A 22184-nucleotide genomic window follows, 5' to 3' on the forward strand; every position below is an offset into this window, starting at 1 on the left:
TCTGACCTCTGTCTACTGATTTGGAGAATTGTTTTTTTGTGTGATTTTACAGGTTGTTCTTAAATGTTCGTGTTGTCTGATGCCCCGCATTGGCACTGTTTCCCCTGTGGATATGAATGGTGTCTCTAACTCCATACAGGACCAGTCCTTATTCCCAAAGCTGCCCGTCATATAAAGGCTGCTGGGTGAAAGAAAAGGCTGTAAATGTTCCAGTTCTGACAATTTTCATGTCACTCACTCAGAACACTAAATGGCAAGCCCAAAGGGTTGGAGTTGACACATTCTCAGGATCAAGACCTGAAACACAACAAAGCGACTGATGTCAGTTTTTGTTCCTTATGCAAGCGTCAGCTTGGGTTTACAAAATAAATTTTTAATCTGTGCAAATTTAGATTTTCCGGAAGGAATGGGTCGTAACTTACTCTTCATTGTTCTTTGCTGAAAGTTCCTGATTTATTCAAATTTCAGCATTTAAGCTAAATCCAATATCCTGAATTAAAAAAAAATAAAAAAGCAAAAAAAAAAGCCGAGTGTTGATTCATTAAGGCGTTGGTATGCAACCAGTAAAAAAGGCTGCAAGCACATAAATAGTCACTCATTTAGCCAGCCTGCCTTCATACCACGAAGTGTTTTATGGACTTGAATAGACACTTCCATACTGAAATAGACACTGCTATACTTATTTACAGGTAGGGAAGTCCAGGACGTAGATCAGTGACCTTACCAAAGTTCACACAAATGTCAGTGGCAGGAAACTGGCCTCCTCTAAATCCGTATCTGTGGGATCGTGCTGTAGTAATCAGCACTGTTTTCAACTACACTTTTAACCCTGAGTATGAGTGATTTTAATATCTTCCAGAGAGAGGTAGTGGGAGATACTTACATTGAAAAACCTGGTAAATTAATTAAAGTTTGCAAGATGCACAGAGCCAATGGTAAAGCACGCAACAGAAAATGCGATTGATCCAGCTGCATGGGCTGGCTCGTCCCCCCATACCCAGCACACTGCCAGCAGCCAATATCTAGAGAATAAGTCAGATGAAACGATATTGCCCAGACCTGATTCTTTGCTCAGACCTATGTTTACAGATCTGTCACACCTCAGTGAAAATTACACGCCGATATTTGCAAGTGGAAAATTTTAGAAAGCCCATTGGTACAGTGAGAGATTGATGTCTGTGTTTTTAATAACATTTTACTTTAGAGCTCCAAACTACTGTGTATCAAATATCCTGCATGATCTTTGTCAAATATTTGTGAAATCATCAAGAGAAGACAGATACTTTCTGGCCATTAACCACATGAAGACAACAGCAGTGAAAGAATTTATCTCATACAAAAATTGGTTATGTGCTATGGTCAGGAAGAACCTTGAGCATCCTCTCTGTCATGCAATCTTACTTAGTTGTTTATACAGATCCTCAGAGGCACTTATTTTTTTTAGAAATCTCAAGTTTTGCCAATTCTGCCATACATAAAGTCTAAAGAAAATTAAGGCATCAAAAGTAAGAAGCTTCAGAAAAAATTTGAGTCCGGTAATGTCATAAAATTCCTAAGGTAAAGATTGCTCTTTGTAAAGCTTCTTTTGATAATTTTGCACTTTACTGTGAGGCAGTCTTCAGCACCAGCATTGGTATATTAATAACTAAGGCGATGTTCTTGTTATTTGAGTGCAGCAAAACTCGTGAGTTTGCCTCACGCCATTTGCCACCCAGACCTTTTCTGACTGTAGGAGGAAGCTCAGTGTGTGCAGAGCAGCCCTGTCCCCCGACAGCCCCGCTGGCAGTGCAGAGCCCTGCTGCCAGCCAGGACAAAGGACCTGCTGCTGAAGGAACTCCATCCCTCGCTGCTATTGACGGACAAAAACGGGAGTTAAGTGCTTCGGATGCAGTGCTTATGTCTAAATGCTAATCAGGGCCTCTGGCTTTCTGAGACACACAAACGAGAAAGAAAAGCTGTAAATAAGAAGGTTAATTTCTTATTTACAGCCGTGCTGTAGGTTCATGGCAGAGTTACAAGGGTTAGCACCAAGAAATGCTTCTGCATTAACTTTTTTCATGTGTTTTTCTCTAGAAAAAGATGAGAAGAGAACAAACATCTCACAGGCAGAGGTAAGTGATTTTATTTTTTTTTTAACACATTTATTGTTAAAATAGTTTTATTGTTAAAAACTCTTGGAAACTGGCTGATTCATCCCAGCTGATACTTTTATTTACATTGTCATGCCATCTGCAGTAACACAGCCTTTCAAGAACCATCAATTTTAAAGCAGGGCAGTGTAAGGCTGTGTTGTGTGTTCTGCCAGCTCTCCCTTCCCCCTGTAGAGCTGGGAGAGGCAGGCTTCCCCTCTGCCAGGCTGCCATGCCCTGTTGGAGCACAGCAGAGCCAAGGCGACCCTGCCAGCTCACCCCATGCAAGCGTTGCTGTGGATCTGCAGGTCCCTGCTGGACCACAAACGTGTCCCCACCCTCTCCATCACTTGTCAAGCCTACAACAGGCAGTGCAGTGATGATGTCTGCACAAGAACTGAAAGCTGGCTCCTCCAGTCTCATTTTTTAACCTCCCCTTGCATAGTTCCTCCAGTTCCCCGATCTCTTTCTCCTTCACCCACTGCTCAGAGCAGCAGGCAGCACTTTAAATAGCAACAGAGGCATCGATTGGTTCAAATTTGAACTCCAACATAAACTTATGAAGATTTACTGGTGTGAGGTTCACCAAGCTATCCCGTAGTGTTTATAAATAGCTTTCCCCTTCCAAAGACAATATTTTATTTATAAATGTTATCAATCTATCCATTGTGATAAACTAAGGATTAGGATTAGCCCTCCTTGTGTGAAACATGTCTCCTCATGGTCTATGAAGAAATAGATCAGATGAAAATTCACGGTCCATGTATTAGGTATTTTTAGCAAATGTTTGGGTAAAGGCAACATCTTTACTACAATTAGAAATTGTTAAAACGAGGTGGGGAAAAACAGCTTGGCTGCGCCCAATTTTTCCTTAACCTTTTTGTTAGGAGAGTGATAAAGCTAGTTAAGGGTGTAATGTATGAGGCTTTCTTGTCCTTTTTATGTAGAAAAAATTCATATTGGTATAATATTGACACCAATTTAGCTGCTTTCATTTTGCAAAAGCTGCTCTGCTTTAGCATTGAACATACTCGTTTGTTTTTAACTAAACATCGGTATAATGTAGTAGTACTATTATTACTCCATGTCTATTGGTGTAATATAATAATACTGTTATTGCTCTGTGTAATTTTACTACCATTACTTTGGAATAATTTTTCTTTTCTGCATAGTTGTAGCTTTGGGGCCACAAAAAGTTAAACGGTGTCTAAGTACAACACATTAAGTGTATACAATACCACTGAGCCTCTAATGAGGCTCAGTTAAAGGCTGAGTGATTGGTTCCTGAAATCATTATTTTACCTTTAATAGAACACATTGAAATGTACAGCGGGAGGGATTTTCCACTTATTTACATTAAAAAGTATATATTAATATTTCGGTACTACCTTATACATATAATCATTAATTACACTGTGATTAGAATGTTAGCTAATGTAAACCTTGTGACTATTTTAATATACATAGACATTTATTTGCCTTATAAGAATCAGTTACACAGGCTGTCAGAAGCACAGGCTATCCTAATCTCATGTTTAACAATATTTTTATAGAGTGAAGGGTAGTTTTCAGTAGTATTGGGTTGTCCATCAGACACATATTTCTGTCCTAGTTTTCCTGTATCCGTGAAAGCGGGCATCAGTTGTACACGATATGTTTGTTTTAGAAGCTCTGCTCGGAGCAGAGAGCTCTCCCTGTGCCCGTCTCTCACCGCCTCTCTCTGCTTTGTCCCTCCGCAGTCGCAGAGCGCCTCTCCCAAGCAGAGGAAGCAGAGCGTCTTCACCCCACCTGCCCTCAAAGGTACTGCCAGCTCCTGCCCTGCCCCCGGCACAGTGGCAAATTTGTTTGGTTGGGGGGGGCGGGGGGGTGGGAAAAGTATGCTTAGATTAGTTTGCTAAAACAGATAATTCCATGCCAAACTATGGACAGAGCTTTTTGAATATGTAAATACTACTGGTGCTGGCCCCACGTAGTTCTCTGTTTCTTATTTGAAACCACTTCCCCATGTCCTGCCTCTCTTTCCAGGCAGCTGTGAAAAGGAGAACAACCGAAACTGTGGGCTGGGTATCCGACCATAGGGAGTGTGAAGAGTTTCTTGGAAAGATAAGGACAAATGAGAAGTCTTGGTACAAGTTTTGAGGGCTAACACACTTTTTAGGAATATTACAAAAACAGCAGGAATATCGCTTGGGATCAGAACAGCTACGTTTAGGCCTTGCTCTTTATGTAGTTCTGAACAGAATTTGCCTTGGTGGTGCTTGCAGTGAGGCAAGATCTGTGGTGATTCACCAGCACTTCTGACTGATGCTTGTCAGAGCAGCATTATTCTCAGACTGCAGTCTAAAGACCGTCCTGCCAAGTGTCTCTTGATAGATAATAGATGCATAAATTTCCATTTGCCTGCTTAACACAATTTATTACCTGGCAGAAAAGGTGGGATAGTTGATTTCTTTTGTGAAATACTGCCGCTGTCATGCGGTAATTTACCATATCAGCCACTTGTGTGTATCTCATTCTGTAGCTTCAGTTCTCTAATACTTGTCAAAGCCACAGTTAAAATATCACTCAGCTGCCATGAAAGACTCTGTTTGCCAAAATGGGCTGAAGTTCGTGTGATGGATATTAAAAATAATCTTATTACGTTCAGTTCAAACATCCAAGTAGCTGGAAAGAGTTTTGTTACAGGTTTTGCATGTTTTTTGAAGTAATTACAAAACTGTGTGAGAGAAAAGTTGCTAGTTTCTGAATTGATGGCTAAGCAGGAGAGAGAAAGAGGAAATGAACGTGCATGTTGTGGTTATGGGAACCCCTATAGAATGGGAAATTGTTGGCGTGGTTGAAAAGAGCAGAAGCAACATCAGACAACTGTGGTGACAGGTTACAATACCAGAACTATGGTACGTGTTACATGAGATATCCAAATACATGAAAATATAGGCAGTAAATGGAAATGTAGTGCTGCTGAGGTTTTACCTGTCATAGTAAATATGTGGAGATCAAGTTCTTAGTTAAATTGCCCAGAGGAGGGGTTCATACTGCCTAGAGAAATTGTGGCCGCCCCATCCCTGGAAGTGTCCAAGGTCAGGTTGGATGGGGCGCTGAGAAACCTGGTCTAGTGGGAAGTGTCCCTGCCCATGGAAGGAGGGCTGGAATGAGATGATCTGAGGTGTCTCCTCCAACCCAAACCATTCCATGGTTCTGTGATTCCATTATATGATATCTGTGTGGGCATAGTTTCCCCTTCTACCATAGCACTTACTAAACTAAAATCAAACATTATTAGCTGTCTAAGATCATCCCCAAATATTTCAGTTTCATCATTACAGAAGTTTCCTCTAGCTCAAGGCCAGGCTGTGGCTGCTGCAGCAGGCTGTAGCAAACCTGGTGCAACAGGCAGGTTCTTATTACTCTGTATCTGTGTGTACTTTGGCTCCTGCTTTTATTTTCCTAAACAAAAACACACCAGAGTTCCTACAGACAGCAAATAGCTGACTCATCTCAGAGCATTGTTCTTTTTACTGGAATACTGTGTGCTGGAAAAATCAATGTGAGAGCTATTGATTTAAGTAGTAATCTGGAGAGGGACTCAGCCAGCCAACCAGATAACAGCTCAGCATGGTGTGCTTCTTGGCATTATATTACCAAACCTAATGGATGTCAAAGAGGTTTTCCATTCTGCTTTCACAGATATTTCTTTTCCTAACCTGCCACACTCGTGTTTGTTAATTCCATGCTGGTATGTAGCATGCAATGTTGGCAAAAGTCAGTATCTGAAGGTTGCACCAAACAAATCCATCGTATTTGCTGTAGGTTGTGATTCACCTCTGGTCACAGTTTTTTCCTATGTTTAGCAGCAATCTTAACTGGGGATTCATCACCTCTAGATCTCCCCTTTGTCTCACTTTTTCTTCTGTTATTCATGGGTTTTTATGCCTGAACTTCAAGTTTTCTCATCCTTTAAGGACTTCTTCTTCGTGTGTGAAGGTTGGCTTGAACCTCCCTGTGGAAAATACCATAAAAACAACCACAGGAATGTTTTGCAATTTGAATTCTCACCACTTTTACCTTGGGCAATCTTTTCCAGTCAATTCTCACTATATAAGGCCTTTTTTCCTATTTACTAATCTGCTTCTTGTTCTGTATGACCCAACCAAGAAGAATCCTTTGATCCTTTTCCAAAGTAGATGTCCAGCTGTTTTAGCACAAAGATCCATCCATTCATCCATCCATCCAACCACAAACAGCATCTTTAGAAATATCTTCATTATTCTTCTTGGCTGGCTAGAGGAGCCCCTGGAAGCCTTGCTGGAGTCTCATTTTTTGCCCTCACCCTTGCCAGAGAAGTCTAAAATGGGATGATAATCCTCCCAGACAGAGAGGGACCAACCAAGTGAAAGCACCCTGGATTGCCAAGGCAGAAGTGGATTGCGCTTACCCCAGGTAATGGTGCTTCCTTGGTGTCACGTTACCACTTGAAAAGAGCACATCTGGGTCTCAGAGCTGCCCCTGCAGCTTTCCATCCCAGGGCATCCCTTGTGCTGAGGCAGGTTTCCTTTTGCCTAGGTAGTCATGTTTTGTTTGGTAGCTCAGCTTAACCTTGGAAGGAAATGCAGAAGGCAGTGACGGGAAGCAGGGTTTACAAAGACTAACAGAAGACAGCCTGAGCTGTTCCCAAACCTGCATTGCTCCCTAGAGGTCCCAAACCCCCACGTTATCTACCAGCTAATGCTATTAATACTGTGGCTATTTAAATAACATCAAGGTCTCCCCCTGTGAAGGAAGTGTACATTCCCAAGTGATTTGAGGATTTCATTAGCAGCGAGTCTACTGGCCTGGATGTGCTAGAGGTCAGGGAAATAGGAAAACTTCACTCATCTTAGTTCACTCTGCAAGAGGCTGTTTAGAGCAGATCAAGATCCTGCTAATTCCAGCAAGCTTTAAAGAAAGTTATTGTAGCTGTCTGTCTTCACTGGACCACCTTTGCAATGAGGAGCCATCAAATCATAATTAAAATCATTCCCCACACAAGTAAGAGATACATTTGACTGTTTTCCCTCAGCCTTTTGGGAAATAAATGCTTTAAATTCCCCTCTTAATGTATTTTTCTTTGCATAAAAACAAAGTCTTTTTTCCTGAGCTTGGCCCCAGCTACAAGATTTGAAATGGGATTAAATCAGAGCTGTTATAAATCTAAGGAACATTCAAAGACATTATTTTGGTTTGAGTCATTAAAGCAACCAGAACTCGCTGGCTTTTCCCAAAGTGTTCAGACCCAGGGATTTGACACATGCATAATTCTAGTATTTACAATGACGGTTGATATTAAATGAGCTCTTTCTAGCTTCTGCCATGAATTTCAGATGCTCTGCTTGTTTAGTGCCTGCTTGTTCTTCTCTCCAAAGGAAACAACATGCAGAATAAATGATTAAAATCATGATGTCCCTCCTGAAATATGTAATTTATTAGAAGCAATTAGTACAGTATGTGGCCCTCATCCAAATTTGTAACCCCTTAGGCCAGCTTGATGATGTCTGATGCATCTCATTACTTTGTGACTGAAGGTTAACAACGAACATGTTTAGAGTCTGGAGACATTAAAGATTATTGTTAGTATGGTAAGCACTGAGTTTGGAGCCCATGAGAATCATTGTGGAACAAAAACCTCAGCCTAAATTTACTTCAAGTGGCACAAGAATGAAGTTTTTAAGACTTAAGCAGTCACTACAAAAACTTCTTACGTGGCAAACTCTGCAGAGGGCTTCTAGTGTTAACTAAACACACCAGTGTAAGAACACAAAACACCACACTATTCTAGAAAGAAAAGTGCCATGTCTTTTTTTGTTTCTGCTTAATACATGCGCTTAAATTTAATTTTTAGGAAATTAATGTTAGCCATAATAGCAGACATCTTACACAGTCTTCTGAGCATCAAGGCCAGGCCTGTGAAAACTCACAAATTGAGTTGGTGCTCAAACTTTTCCTGTGTGGGTGAGTCACTCTGGCTCAGGCTATTGCATTTGCTCAATCTCCCCAGCAATGATCCTTTTTCGAAGATGATTGTGCTGCACATCTGCCATGTGGCCAGAAGAGGAGATGGGGATGATTTTCAATTATCCTCTCAGTCCTGAGTGTGTATTTTGGACCTCCTTCTTTTTCCAGTAGCTAAATGGCTGTGATAACTACTGGGCAGGGGTGAGGACTGTTCCAGAAAAACAGTCAAAGTCCACTGGTTGTAGCAATTCCTGATGTTGGGGCAAAACCTTCCCCTAATGCCTTAGCAGAGCTGCCATGTCCCTGGAGAAACATCTGCTCTTTAGTCTTGTAGTACCAATCCTTCAACACATTTCTTCTAAGTAGAAAATCTGCCTCAATAAGTTGTTTCTTGGGTAACAGAAGGCTAAGCTCTGCCTTGTTCCTTATGTACACTGCTCTTGTTTGTCATGTGTTGTGATGTGACAAAATGCCATCAATGCATTTCATTTCCTGGGTGGAAGGCCCACAATTGTCTGGACCTTCTGGAGCACCAGGAATAGAAGATTTATGCTGCAGTTTTGTATCATCACATTCTTTCCTGGTCCCTAATTAGGTCACAAGAGGTCCAACTTTGTTTCCCAAACTACCTGTTCTTATCTTTTAAATACTGTTTTTATCCACATCTTAGTCAGATGCACCTGGATACAACCACACCACTAGAGGCAGATTGGCCCTGAATAAATTTCCTGGCTGTCTTTACCAAGATGCTACCTTCTACTGCCGGGTCTTTCCCCCTCTCCTCACCCTCCTCTCTCCTTCCTCAGACTTGAGCAGTAGGATGATGACAGTAGATACAATTAAGACAAAAACAAGCTAAATTAATTAGTGAATCACTGAGTTGGTGACAGGGGTACATCTGATTGCTGCCATCTCCAGTTCAGTTGGCTGCCGCCATTATGGTACTCCCCAACACGTTGGCAGTCACTGCTGTACTCTGTATTTAATTTCTTACTGTTGGCAGCTTTGAATACATTTCACTTCGCACAGCTGGCGGCTCCTGCTTCAAAATGGCTCTGGCCTTAGCTGCAATAAATATTGCAGTACCTGTAGCGAGACCAAGGTGTCCAGTGGAGACTAAGCTTGACATCTGTTCCACGGAAAAAACGGGATGTTTGTGTTATAACTTGTCATCTGCCACTATTACCTGGAGTGAAGAAGAAAGGGCTGTGTTGAGCACTAATGTCAGTCCCGAAATTACCACGTGTAGTCCAACACAGACTGAAGTCTGGGGGAGTATTTCCATTGACCTCATTTGGCTCAGCATGGAATACACATATGTGATATTTCCTTCTAATCTTGTGTAGTGAATGCTGAATCGGCCTCCTTCTAAAGGTACAACTTTATTTTTATGATAGAAGCTAATATTAGAAAAATGCTGTGAAATAGCATTTGTGACTTGAAAATAGTGATATTAAGCACTGTTGTATTAGAGCAGTGTGAACATCATACTGTTTCTAAGCAGACAACATTAAAAAGTCAACCTTTAAGAGCTACAACATAAAAAAACTATAGAACAAAAATGTAGAAGACATAGTACATATTTTAAAATGTAAAGTAAAAATCCCAGAAAGGGAAGCACATGTTGTTCTGGTTACTTTATATTACAAGATGTATTTATAGTGAAATTACAAAGATTTTGGCAGTTTTATGTTCTAAATTGAAGCCGCTTTTGAAGAAAAGATTATATTTTTATGGGAAAAGATGTAAGATTCTCATGAAGCCAGTCATTTGACAAGGCATTAAATTTTATTTCCTTGCTGTGTGTTCTGTGCTGGAGGTTAACAACCAAGCCACATGGCAGGCACTGACTCCAGCGAGCCCTACTGCAATAAATAATAATTGCCCCTCTGTTTCATCTGAAGCATTGTAAATGCGGAATTTGATCCCAAGCAAGATGGCAGAATGAAGACCTAGATTACACATTGCTGCTCTTGTTTAGTGTTTGACATCTCCCAGACGGGCGGGGCAGGGTTGTGCGGACAGTGGGGCAAGTGCATCTGTCAGGGCCTCGCTCCCTCTCGGCTCTGTGCCGCGATCAGCCCCGCCGGGAGAGCACGCTCCTCCTGCAGCATTGCCAGGGCTCACGGCTGGGAAAACAGCGGGGCAGCTTGCTCAGTTTGTATTGGGGTGCTCTGGAGGAAGATGCAGTGTATAAACACAGAGGTACCTCTCTAAGTAGAGTAAGTTTCTAAAGAGTCCCCATAGCACGTTGGCGGCTGCCTCATTTAATTTACCCTTATAGAGAAAAGCCTTCCCTGCATTTGTACCCAGCTGCACATTTCCACAGTCTCTCTTTGTCCAGTAATGTCTCCTCTCCATGTAGTCAAATTTCACATATAAAAATCCCCACCCCCAAAAGGCAAAGCTTTCAAAAGACAGCATGACTACAGGCAAGCTCAAGGTTAATAGTGAATTTGTATAACATGAAAGGCACCACTGTGCATTGAGCAGGGGCATTAGCCTGACACAGCAAAATCATCCCACGACCTTCCAGCTACAATCCCACCAGCTGTGCTGGTCTTTTTGAGCATGTGCAAGTAGGTGCAGGCTCACAGCCATCAAGCTCTGACTCCTCCTGGGATCAGGGCAATGATTTCCATGATGGTGGCTCCTGGCCACAGGCTGCTCTTCCAGGGACAGTAGCTTGACATCAGCCCTTTTACTTCAGGTTTCACCTGACCCGAGTCGAAGTCCCAGCGGCACATTAGCTTCGTGATATCTCTGTTTCTGAACAATGCACTCCTTATTTCTGTGGTTAAGCTAAGAGAAACATAGAGAAACCATGCTTCTGATTATTAGGGACCATTTGTGCTGTGTTGCTTGTGGTGGGGATGTTTTCTGGGTTTTTAGTATTTGATCATTTTTCCTTTTGAAGTGGGTGCCCATTGGTCTGAATTTATTGAAAACAAAAAATTTTCTATGGAAGGCCGTGTGGTTCTATTCCCCTCCATAATTTCTCTCTTCCTTCACCCCTTGAGATACAACATTGCCCAGTACAGCAAGAACACAGAGTTCCCAAAACCATCCACCAGAGCTTTGGCATGGAGACAAGAACACGAGCAGCCTGAAGATTTCAACCACATCCTTTCAGGCCTGCAGCTAGGACTGAGCGCTCGCATGAATTATGTGTGTGACTGTGACCAGAAAAACACAGGAAATACTGCAGCTAGCATATGGATCTGAGAAGGGGTTCATTTTCCTGTGAGCTGCACAGGCCAGCAGGATGTTGTTTAAAAGTTCTCATCTGATGTAGCCATTAGTTTTTCTAGAAACAGAGGGAGGGAGGGAGGGAGGATACTTCGGGTTTTTCAGCTCTCACACAAACTGAGAACAACCAGCGTTATTCCCCGGATCTTTTATAGCCAGAAGAGATGATCGGCAGGCTCTGAGCAATTTACAGAGAGACTATTTCTAACAGTACAATTAAAGGAGCAGTGGGATCTAGTGACTGCTCGGAAGGAAAGCGCTCCCCTGGAATGTTTGCCGTGGCTCTGCCAGCCCGTTGCTGTGTATGTTGGCACACGGCAAGGAGCGAATGCGAGCCCGTCCGGTGAACCCGGGAGCAGCGCGGGTTTGCGGGCTGCTCCCTGCAGCGGCATCTCTCCAGGTGACAGGGCACACCCTGGCTGCTCCTGTCCCTGCAGAGCTGCTGGTGAGGTGCAGGAGAGCCAGACAAGCCTCTCCAGCTCGGCTGGGGCTGTGTCCAGACTCAGGGAAGAGGAGGCCGGTGGGAGGGAGGGCTGGGAAGCAGAGATGCTGCCGGCGAGCGCAGGACGAGCCGCTGTCCCTGGCCCGGGGTACCACGGGCTGGCCATCCCCTGCGGAGGCAAAGGGAGGCAGCAGGCTGCTCCCTTGCTTTTATCAGCAATGAAGAGAAATTATGTGAATTCAGCTTTTCCGTTTCCTTGCAATCAGAAAGAAGACTTTTTAACAAGACAGTGGAATTTTTGGCATGCAGGCTCCCTCTGGTGACTCCTAGGCGCAGCTCCACTGTTGAACGGCGAGAACAGTTTTAAGGAGGGGAATTATATTAAACGACTAATTTCGACTTAAACTCTGCGATGTTATCACTACATTTCACCTTCATTCCAGTGGCATTCCCCACATCCCATGAGTGGTTAGAGCCTGACTTACTCCAGCACACTCTTATCAAGAGCTAAAGAAGTGTAAAAACTAACCCATCCTGCTTAAACCAAGTCAGGCATGGGGTTACCCTGGGCCTGTCACAGACTGCCTAGTGAAAAATCAAGCTCTGGAAGTCTCTCTGCTGGCTGGACAAGGAATCACAGACAAGTGCATTCCTCATTTTGGGGAGGAAATAATCACTGTAAGTAAATCGCAGGAAAAAATGCTAGGCTTTGCTCCTGCTGCTCAGAGGTTTGCAGATAAGCAGCATTTTCCTTTTTCACTCTGGCTGTGCTGCCAGAGCAGCAGCGTGCAGTGGGCTCGCCGCGCTCTGGGCATTCCCAGCAGCGAGGCACGGCCAGCGCCACGCGCTGCCTTCACTGCAGGGTCTCTAACAGAGCCACCCAGCTTCATTTCTCCCCACCATACAAAGAGCTCTGCCAGACAAGATATTTTTTAAACCTTATTGAAAATTGCCATTTGAATGGATGTAATTCAATTTGAAGTTAAAACCTGTGGCATGAATGAAATGTCATGCCACTCTGCTGCCGCAATGCAACAGTAAGTGCCTCACAGCCCAACTAGGTGCAAGTGTCAGCCCATGTAAGGTCCAAAAAGCTCAAAATCCTTCAGTTCAGGTTCTTTAAAAATTTGGCTTGTCTCTACCTCCAAACAGACTAACCTTCCATAGCTGAAATACTGAGCATTGATTCATGCTGTCTTCAGCATCTGCTTTTCCAAGTTTTTGCTGCTGTGATTTTCTATCTGTAAAACCTATTTCTCACTTTTAGCCTCCTGGCTTAAGATAATCAGGCTGCAGAGTGGCTCCAACTGGATACATAGGCAAGAGAAGCATGTGGTTAATCCTAAGAATGATAGAAGTTGCGTGTGAAAGCGTAAAATGGTTTAATTTAAAGACGGTGTGTTTAGAAGATGCTACTCACAAACCTTTAAGGCCAGGGAGTTCTAAAACATAATTTTTGACAGTAGCAGAGCTTTTGACTTCTGTTATTATGGAGCAGCTGATTAGGGGTTTGAAAACGTGGCCTTTTATTTGGTGGAATTACTGTAATCCTTTGACATAAGGGAACAATTCTGCCAGTGCTATGATTTTGACCTACTCTCAGGCAGACAACTGCCTGACTGAAATTGGTGCTGATGTTAAAAGCGAGGGCTTAGCACTACCAGCAAATAAACACATTGCCCAGTAAGATCTGGCTTCCAGACAAGAGCCTTCTCAGAGGAGATTCTCACCATCTAACAAGCTTCCCAGGACCCATCAAAGCACAGCACTTTGGAAGGTCTGCCTGCGTTGGTTGAATTCAAGAACACTTATCAGCGGTACTAAGCCTGTCTTTTAGCTGTGAAAAATTGGGATGGAAAAGTGTCAGCTGAAAAACTAGTCCTCTTCTTATTGCTGTCCCCAGCTGCCTGGTCAGAGCAGCCCAGGAGCCCTGAGGAGGAGAGCCTTGCAGTACTGCCCGGATTCATTGCTGACATGGAAGCACCTCTGCATGTTTTTCTCATCAGGTTTTTGAGGTATTTGACCAAGAGCCATCCTCCACAGAATCAGCTAAGAAATATGTTCTGGTTTTCCAGGGGGTAATTAGTGCTGGGCTGGGACTGTCACCCCACTTGCTGGCTGACTGCAGGAGCTTCTGCTCTTCACTTGAACTCTGAAGACTGGCTGACTTCTGCAGTCTGAGGGCTAGCAAGGGAAGGAAGGACCAGCAGAACAAGATGTTTCCATACTAGCAGAAGTTGCCTGGGGCAACAAAAACCTCTCTGTTTACTCTTTAGGCTACTGTAAGTGGGAGATGCAGTCCCTACAGCCACGGCAAAGCTGGCCCCTCTCTCCAGTGCGTGTTCTGGCCAGCCTGTGGAGGGCCAACAAAAGCCTTTCTGTGCAAGGAGCTCCTTCATGCTACTCTTAAGGAGCCATTGCTGCTTCAAGCCATTCTGAGAGGGAAAAATGGAAAGTGGAAAGTGATGTCTCAGAGAACAAAATGGAAAGTAGCCAGACATTTGCAACATGATTTTTGCTGCTCTCATACAGTCTTCATTGTGATAGTTTAACAGTGAGCCTTTTGACTGAAAGTAGCCTCAAATGAGCCTCAACATTTGTTATTTAAAAGACTCACCATGACAACTGAGGATTGTATGTCTTGAGCTAAGAGAAGAGTTAGCAGCAACCAGCAGACATTTAGGAAATTCTTCATACTTTGTTGCTGGGTTTCCGAACGATCATTCACAAACCTCAGTGGGACCATGGTGACCTGCTCCAGATCAGATATGTGACCTACATAAACCCATCATATTTGCCAATGCATCAGATCTTTTGTTTTGATTTAGTCATGCATATTAGAGAGAGAGGAAAAAAAAAAGTATGTGAACCTGCAAAGCGGAATAATGTCTTGATCACATAATCACAACACACATGAGAATTCTTTTCTCCTTCTCAATTTGAGCTGAGGTATAAAATAATACAACACGTTGTTTTTGAAGTTATTATTTATATATTGCTATGATGTCAGCATAGTTTAAACTACCACATTGGTGGTCCAGATTCTTTTCATTCTAAATGTTTGAGGTCCACCATATCTGCTGGTATTTGAAGACCACATCAATTATAAATCACAGAGTGACAGCCTGACTTTGCTTTTTCCAGGCTACTCTAAACAGGAGTTTGAGATTATCTAGTGCACCTACCTTCTGTATCAACTTGTTTATCGCATATCTCAAACTTTAAAGCCACATACAACCGTAATTTACAGTATTTTACATAAATTCATTGCAAATAAACAGTAGCTGAGGGTTTGTCTTTATAACTGGAACTTAACATCTATTACGTGTGTTGACTCTTCTTTCTTTAATGATAGTAAGAGAAAATGTTATTAATTTCTGGAGGAGTGGGACCAAGATCTCTGTGATCAAGAAAAGACCTGGATATTGTCAAACTCATTTGCCACAGGATTAAGGGTGACCCTTGTATGTTGGTTATTAAGCTTCTGTGAAACCTTGCTTAAGAAAAACTTACAGGGATGGGTACTACTCAAAGTCCCCTGAGACCATTGCACAGTGCACCATTTTTCAGTCTTCCTCAACAAAGAAAAACCCAAATTTTAGAAAACTCTCAAAGGCTGTATCAAGCATACTGTTTGCAGTTACCAACATCTATGAGCAAAATATTCTACATCCATTTATTTTTATTTTGCCTTCCCTCCCTCGTGTTTTTTCTATTCACTCACTCATACACATGGGAATTGTCAAGGCCTGGGACTGTGTTTTATTGTGTTTTATTGCTGTCATTTCATAGATAACTTTTTGATACTCTTTGAACTGCCAGTAGCTCAGAGACCATCCAAGAGAGTGGCTGCCTTGGGACAGGCTGGGCTCTTGTTGCCAGATCTGCTTGGAAGCAGGATTAATCTCCTGCCACTGATCATCTGGTGTGATTATTGAACATGAGCGTCAGAAGATGAGACAAAAGATGCCAGCTTGTCAGACTGAAGCCATTCTTCTAGGTGGGGGTGAAGAAACACAAGGAAAGGTATATAAAATGCATCTTGTGTTTGCATACAAACATCCGTCATTGTCTGGCTCTTTGTTCATACTCGGTAATCATCCACCGATCACTGTACGCCACAATTCCTGTCATGTCATATTGAAGTTAGTGAAGCTTCCAGGAACCCACACCAGGAATTTGGTCTATGCCACAGAAACCTTGTTCAAACTTTTAACAGAAGCTGGTTGTTGCACCAGGGAACTCCCAGCTGGGGTGTAGCTACCAAGCCCAGGAGCAGATAGAGAACGTTAGGGAGGAAAGCAACAGTCTTTGTCTCAGCAAGCTGGCAGCAAAAATGTTCCCAGGGTGTTTCTGAAATTCCACAACTGAGGATTTTGAGGAGGATTTGGAAGTAACCATGGATGCAGGTAGTTGTACCTTTCCAGAATTTTAGGAGAAGGAATGAAAATGCTAATGAAGTAATCAAAAAGCCTAGCAATTTGAGAAACAGAGCAGTATCATTTCCTGATTTGAGATGAATGAGGATGATGGCCATTATATATGAAGAAATTTAATTTTCCTTCAAAGCATAAATAACTACCATTAGTCTGAAATATTTTGGAGGGAATCAATGGAGAGAACTCAAGAGGGAAAGTAGTGGCAGGAGAAAAGGTACATTTATAAAGTTTGGAGAAGGAGATGTGGTAGTAGTGAAGACCCCAGAATAAGGAGAGTTTCAAAGTCTGGATAAATGGTGAAGACTATATGGGAAGTATTAAGCAAGAAAAAGATGCAATACCCAGATTACAATTGGATATGGGGATCTAGAGAAGAGGGGAAATCAGAAATGTGTAAGCCTAAATATCAGGAAAAATAATGGTGTTGTTCATAGTAGATGAACGTTTTCGACAGGACTGCAGATCAAGACCTTGATTTTGACCACTTTGAGGTATTGTCTTCAACTTCCATGAGCTTGCATAGAAAATTCATTCAATTAATTCACAAATTATTTTACTTTGGACAGAAGGGAAAATGACTATCAGAGAGTGGCAAGGAGAAAGGTCACAACAGCAGAACCAGGGGGAAGGAGAAGCAGGATAAAAATTGTCAGAGGAAAAGACATCAGCCAGCTGGGAGAGATGGAGAGGTTGGGCGCTGGGCACTTGGCCAGAAAGCTTTGAGACTGGGTCCAAGGGCAACTGGATCAAAGGAAATGGAGGATGGGAGTGGAGAGGGCTGATGAGGTGGAACCAGTGAGCATCTTTTTTTGTGAGCTGAATGGTAGAGGGAGAAGAAGGGGAGGCAGGTAGGGTGAAGGATAGGGTTAATTGTTTTTAAAAGTTACTAATGAAAACTTAAGCACTGAACTCTGACTTGCATGCAAGTAGAGCTTATCTAAACCACTCGATTAAGTAAAAATGAATTAAAGGTTTCAGGAACTGATTGTACAGATGAAGGAGAGAGATAACAGGTCATTTATGCAAAGAGGAAACAAGAGAAAGCTCAAAATAGGTTTTTGGGAAATTATAGCATATTTCTTACTGGTTTTCTGTTCTGCTCTTGCATGGAATATATGCCCTCCTGTAATTCCACTGTTTAAAAAAAAAAAAAAATATATATATATATATAGTAAGATTTCATTTCTTTCTAGCCAAAGAACCAAATTTTTGATCAAGGAAGTCAAAATGCCTAGGAGATGTGTGTGATAATTTTGAGTTTCTCCATGACCAGTAACAACAGCTGTGTTTCTGATATCTTCTCCAAACGGGGCAGAGAGCAGACAATACACGTAATTCTTGCATTTGAATAAATCAGGCAGTGTAGCTGGTGTGCACCTGACAATGAATATTTGAAGATGATGAAACTGGATTTTTCTAAACTTCTATGAAGCAGAAAGTGCTGAGAATGAAGGCAGGTGAAGCTGTGTTCTGTTGCTGCTGCAGGTTCAGATTGTCCTCGGCTTCTGCTGGAGGTGGCAAGAGCAGGAAGCATTTGATGCTTTTCAGAGCTGTGTCCTGTGTCTGTCAGAGCTGGACTGTGGTGCTCATGGCAGAGACAAGCTCTGGGCTCTCCCACTGCCACTGACCAGCAGAAGGGAGCACATTACAACACAGGGAGCACCGGATGTTTCTGCAAAACATCTGGCAAAACATCTTGTGAAGTGCTGAGAGTCCATGTTACTCGCATGGAGCAGATGCCAAGCTGAGCAAGAAAGGCATTTCTTTGTGGCACAGGGGGCGTAGGCCTTGGTTTCATTAGCACAGTGTGGTTTTGGCCTGTTACATCTGCAGGCAGCTGAGCATATTCTTCTGTCAGCACCCTCAGGCACCACACAGGGGCAGGGGCTGAGGCAATGATGTGTCCCTGAGGCCCCCAAGGGAAGACAAGCCATTTCAGCACCAGTGCCAGGACTCATCTGCAGAGGAGCAGCTCTGCGCCACCCTCTCAGGAATTACGTTTTTTCTGTTGTATTTCCATGCACTGGGCCACAGCCAGGGTGTGGCTTCTATGTGAGATTTTGGAGATCTCATGGGTGTATCTGTCATCTGCAAGAGATGCTCCACGTTCACTGACTTTAATCCGATTATTTTCATCCCTTGTGTTTGGGAAAAATACATACTTCACATATGTGTATGTATAGGTCACGATGAACCACGTGACCTAATTATGCACCTGTATATTTTCCAAAGCCAGTACAGATTTATTCTGGCCCCATGATTTTAAGGAGTGAAGAGGAACCTTACTCCTGAAATAAGTCTGGCTGGTGCAGCAGATACTTCAATGCTTTTCCAAAAAATTTGAAGTTCCCAGGTGGATCAACATGCAGCCAACACAGTTGATGTTAATACTCTGTTATAAACCATAAGATGCATTTACTGAGCTTTGATTTCATAAAATCATATAGTCATTTAGGTTGCAAGGAACCTTGGGAAAGTCCATAGTTCAAACTGATGTGTAAGGCAGAATTAGCACCAAATTTAACAAGGTTGTTCAACGCTTTGTCTAGTTCAGGGCTGAAAATCTCCTTGAAGAGCTACATCACACTGTCACTGGGAAATCCCACCAGTACTTAAATATACTCAGTGGAATAATTTCTTCCTTATAACCAGTCAGAAAATAGTCTCTTCCAATTCACAACTAGACACCTTCACCTTCTGTGTAACTGTCCTTGGCACGGGCAGGCTGCTGTTGGGTGCCCCAAAGCTGCCCCTGAGCTGGTGCAGCTGCTTGTTCTCCTGTAACTGCAAGGGCTATCCCTATACATGGAGGAGGCTGCCCTGGAAAACCTGCCAGCTTCACTTGGCTCATCTCAAGTGCTCTCCATTGCACCCAGCTCAGCCAAAGAACGGCGGTGTTTGCTGGATTTAATGACATTAGTTTGCGGGTTTTTTCCTGTTCGGTTGTTTTTTGTTGTTTGGGGGTTGTGGGCTTTTTGTTTGTTTTCTGGGGATATTTTAAATCAAAACTTCATTTGGGAAAAAACCATTATGAGGAGGACACTTCAGAGAAGTCAAAACATATTTACCTGGTAAATGCAAACCAGAATGTACCATTAAAAAGAATAAACCTTTTTTCTGTTTAGTGGGATGAGCATATGATATTTCTTTTTATATTCTCATTTTTGAAGGAAACTAGAAAATAATTCATTTAGCATTGGCTGAGACATTTTTATTTGGCTGCTATCCTCTCCGGCCAGGTCTGTTTGCACGATAATTTCAAAGTGATTTGAGTTCTGAAATGCTGAAAATGAACCTGTTTTATCTGTGCCTTTCACTGCTTTCTGCAAATCTGGAAATGTGTTTTTGATAGAGAGAGGATCAGCTCCAAATCATAAAACTAAATAACCCTTCAAACTTTAGGGAATTCAATCTGCCAACCAGACTTCAATCCTGAGTTTGGTAAATGTCAACACCCTTCCTTGGGCAGTGAAGCAGAGTGAAGGAAGAAGTGTTAAATAGGATAGGGAGCTGCCTTAATTACTTGAATATTTTAAAGATTTTTTTTTCCAGGAGATACTTAATTCAGGAACACTTGGTTATTTCAAGTCTTGGGACCCTATTTAGCTTTCTAAGCTGGTGCTTTGGCTAGATGGAGAAAAGCAAAAAGACAGCTGCTGATGAAGCAACACGGATGTGATATGACTACAAAAATGACAAAAATCTTTCCCATTCTCATTCATAATTTATAAGTACCTAGAATTCTACAAATATTCTTTGAAACAGTGACTTCATCTAAAAAGAACTGGCAGTTCAAATTATATTAGTGTATGGCTGCTCAATCTGGTTTAGAATTCTGGGTTTGTTTATCAACAAGAATTGGATTAAATTACCTGCAGTGAAATATAAGCCCTTTGAGAAAAACCAGTCCTTGTCCTGCTGGCTTTAGCGGTGCTCAGATAGACTTTGCTTTAAAGTAGCATGAGGATGAGTGTGAACACATTGTGGGTATGAAACCATTTCAGGGAGTGGTGAGAAGGGGCAGTGCTTGGTGTGGAAGGGGGTTTTTGCTGCCAGACATCCCAGGTGAAGAGCAGAGCCCCAGGAGGGGTGTGACGCTGTGAAGCAGGGGCTGGGTCAGGTGCAGAGGGGATTGGGCAGGATGGATGGCACCCTGAGACCCCATCACCAGGAAAGGGCAGAGCAGGGCAGGGGACCCAGTGAGAGAAACGGAGCAGCATCAGGACAGTGCAGGCACAGCGCCTCGGGAAACTGAGAGCCCACAGATTCATTGCCTGGGAAAAGGGGCATTGATGGGACAGGTAACTCCAGGGACCAGCATTTGCAGTCCTCCCTACTGCAACTTATACTGTAAAGCTTGTGCAGTCTGCGTGGAATCAGTACCTTGATGTTTCTAACTTGGATGTGCTCTTACATATAAAAAATTTCTTCTAAAATATCCTGGCTTTGTTTTGCTTTTTTGCTACGAGTAAAATCTTACATCTTCATGTTCATCTTTACACTGTGTTCAATCAGTGAACAGAAATAATCCCCAAACTACAGAATTTTGGTCCTTCTTGGTTACTGGTTGAGAAAGCTGAGGGCATGAGCTGTGTTACTGGTACAAAGATTGGAAATACGAGAAGGAAATATCCTTTGTGCTAAATTAGCGTTTCCATGGTTGAGGTTGTAAAAATGGTTGAGGTGACCTGAGAAATGAATTTTTACTCAGTCTCTGACAGAATGTAACCCTTCAGCAAACAATTCAGATATTGCTAAGCAAAGATGCTGAACTGATCCAGCAATACACTCTGTGGGCAGAGTTTTACCTCACTACCTGCTCGTCATATGGTTCATATTGACAGAGGGTAGGGCACAGCCTGAATAACCCCACCGGAGTCACGCTGGAGAGCTGCACCAGCCTCTGCTCTTGAGCCGTGGCTGAATGTGCCAGGGTGCACCTGCCCAGCTCCGGCGCCTTCTGAGCACCCCTGGCAGCCACTGTGGGCAACTACAATGTTATGTGGCTGGAGATGTTTTTAATCCAAGAGCGTGACTGTTGTCATTTAACTAAGTATTTTTATTACTCCAGGCCTTTTTTTGCACTGTAAAAGTCTGCAAATTTGGGCAGGAAGTTCATCTTTTTAGGACAGTTACCAGCATTTCTTGTCATACACGTTCAGATGGTACTGAGAGGAATTTCATTGCCTCTATGTCAATTTACACTAATTTATCTCATTGTGTAGATGAGCATCTTATTTCATAATGCCACACCAAGGGTCAGGTCATCCTGACAACCTGATGCTGTGAGTGCATCTTGAGGCTTATACACAAGTACGTGAAGTCTTGAGCACTTACTGGTCAGTGAAGAATACTTCCAAGGGACATTGTAGCATATAATGACTGGCAGAGGTGAAGACAGGCTGCAGAACAGAGGTTATGAAAAAATCATTAAATAAGATCAATAGCTACTTGCTATGCAAAAATCAATGGGTAATGCTCATTGATGTAATTTCTCTCAATTTCCTACTATTTTCATATTTAATACTGCAATTAAACCACATGACCAAAAGTCTTCACTCCTACAAAAAATACAGTTCCATGGTTTCATCATATCATGTATCACATACCTTTTTTCCCATCCATAAATTTACCCTTCTCATCTTTGAAAAGCTCCCTAAAAAAATTATTCACTCTGGTTCCTAGCTATTGCTGTCTGAAGAACTGAGCAGCAGCTGTTAGATGAGTACCGTGAATTGTGCAAGAAATGGCTCTGTAAGTGCAGAGGAAACAACAGGAGACAAATTTACCTTAAAAACAGAACATAACTTGGAAACAAATGTCAATTAAACTACAGCTATGTGAAATCATATTTAAAGTGTTTATCTTGCTTACTTATCTTATCTTAGAGGGTGTTGCTAAAGAGGAGCTGCTAAGAGCTTGGTAGTTAGCTGA

At 42.5% G+C, this 22184-nt stretch overlaps 1 protein-coding gene across 1 annotated transcript in view; it reads left to right on the top strand.

The window, feature by feature from the left end:
- The window catches only part of PPP1R1C (protein phosphatase 1 regulatory inhibitor subunit 1C), a 43399-nt gene that overhangs the window by 19354 nt on the left and 1861 nt on the right, over window positions 1-22184 (top strand). The window contains 2 exon segments of the mRNA XM_040069800.1: window positions 2074-2111; window positions 3869-3929. Of these exon segments, the coding sequence (XP_039925734.1) occupies window positions 2074-2111; window positions 3869-3929 (99 nt within the window).

The sequence above is a fragment of the Hirundo rustica genome, chromosome 7 (genome assembly GCF_015227805.2).
Source record: "Hirundo rustica isolate bHirRus1 chromosome 7, bHirRus1.pri.v3, whole genome shotgun sequence".
NCBI lineage: Eukaryota > Metazoa > Chordata > Aves > Passeriformes > Hirundinidae > Hirundo > Hirundo rustica.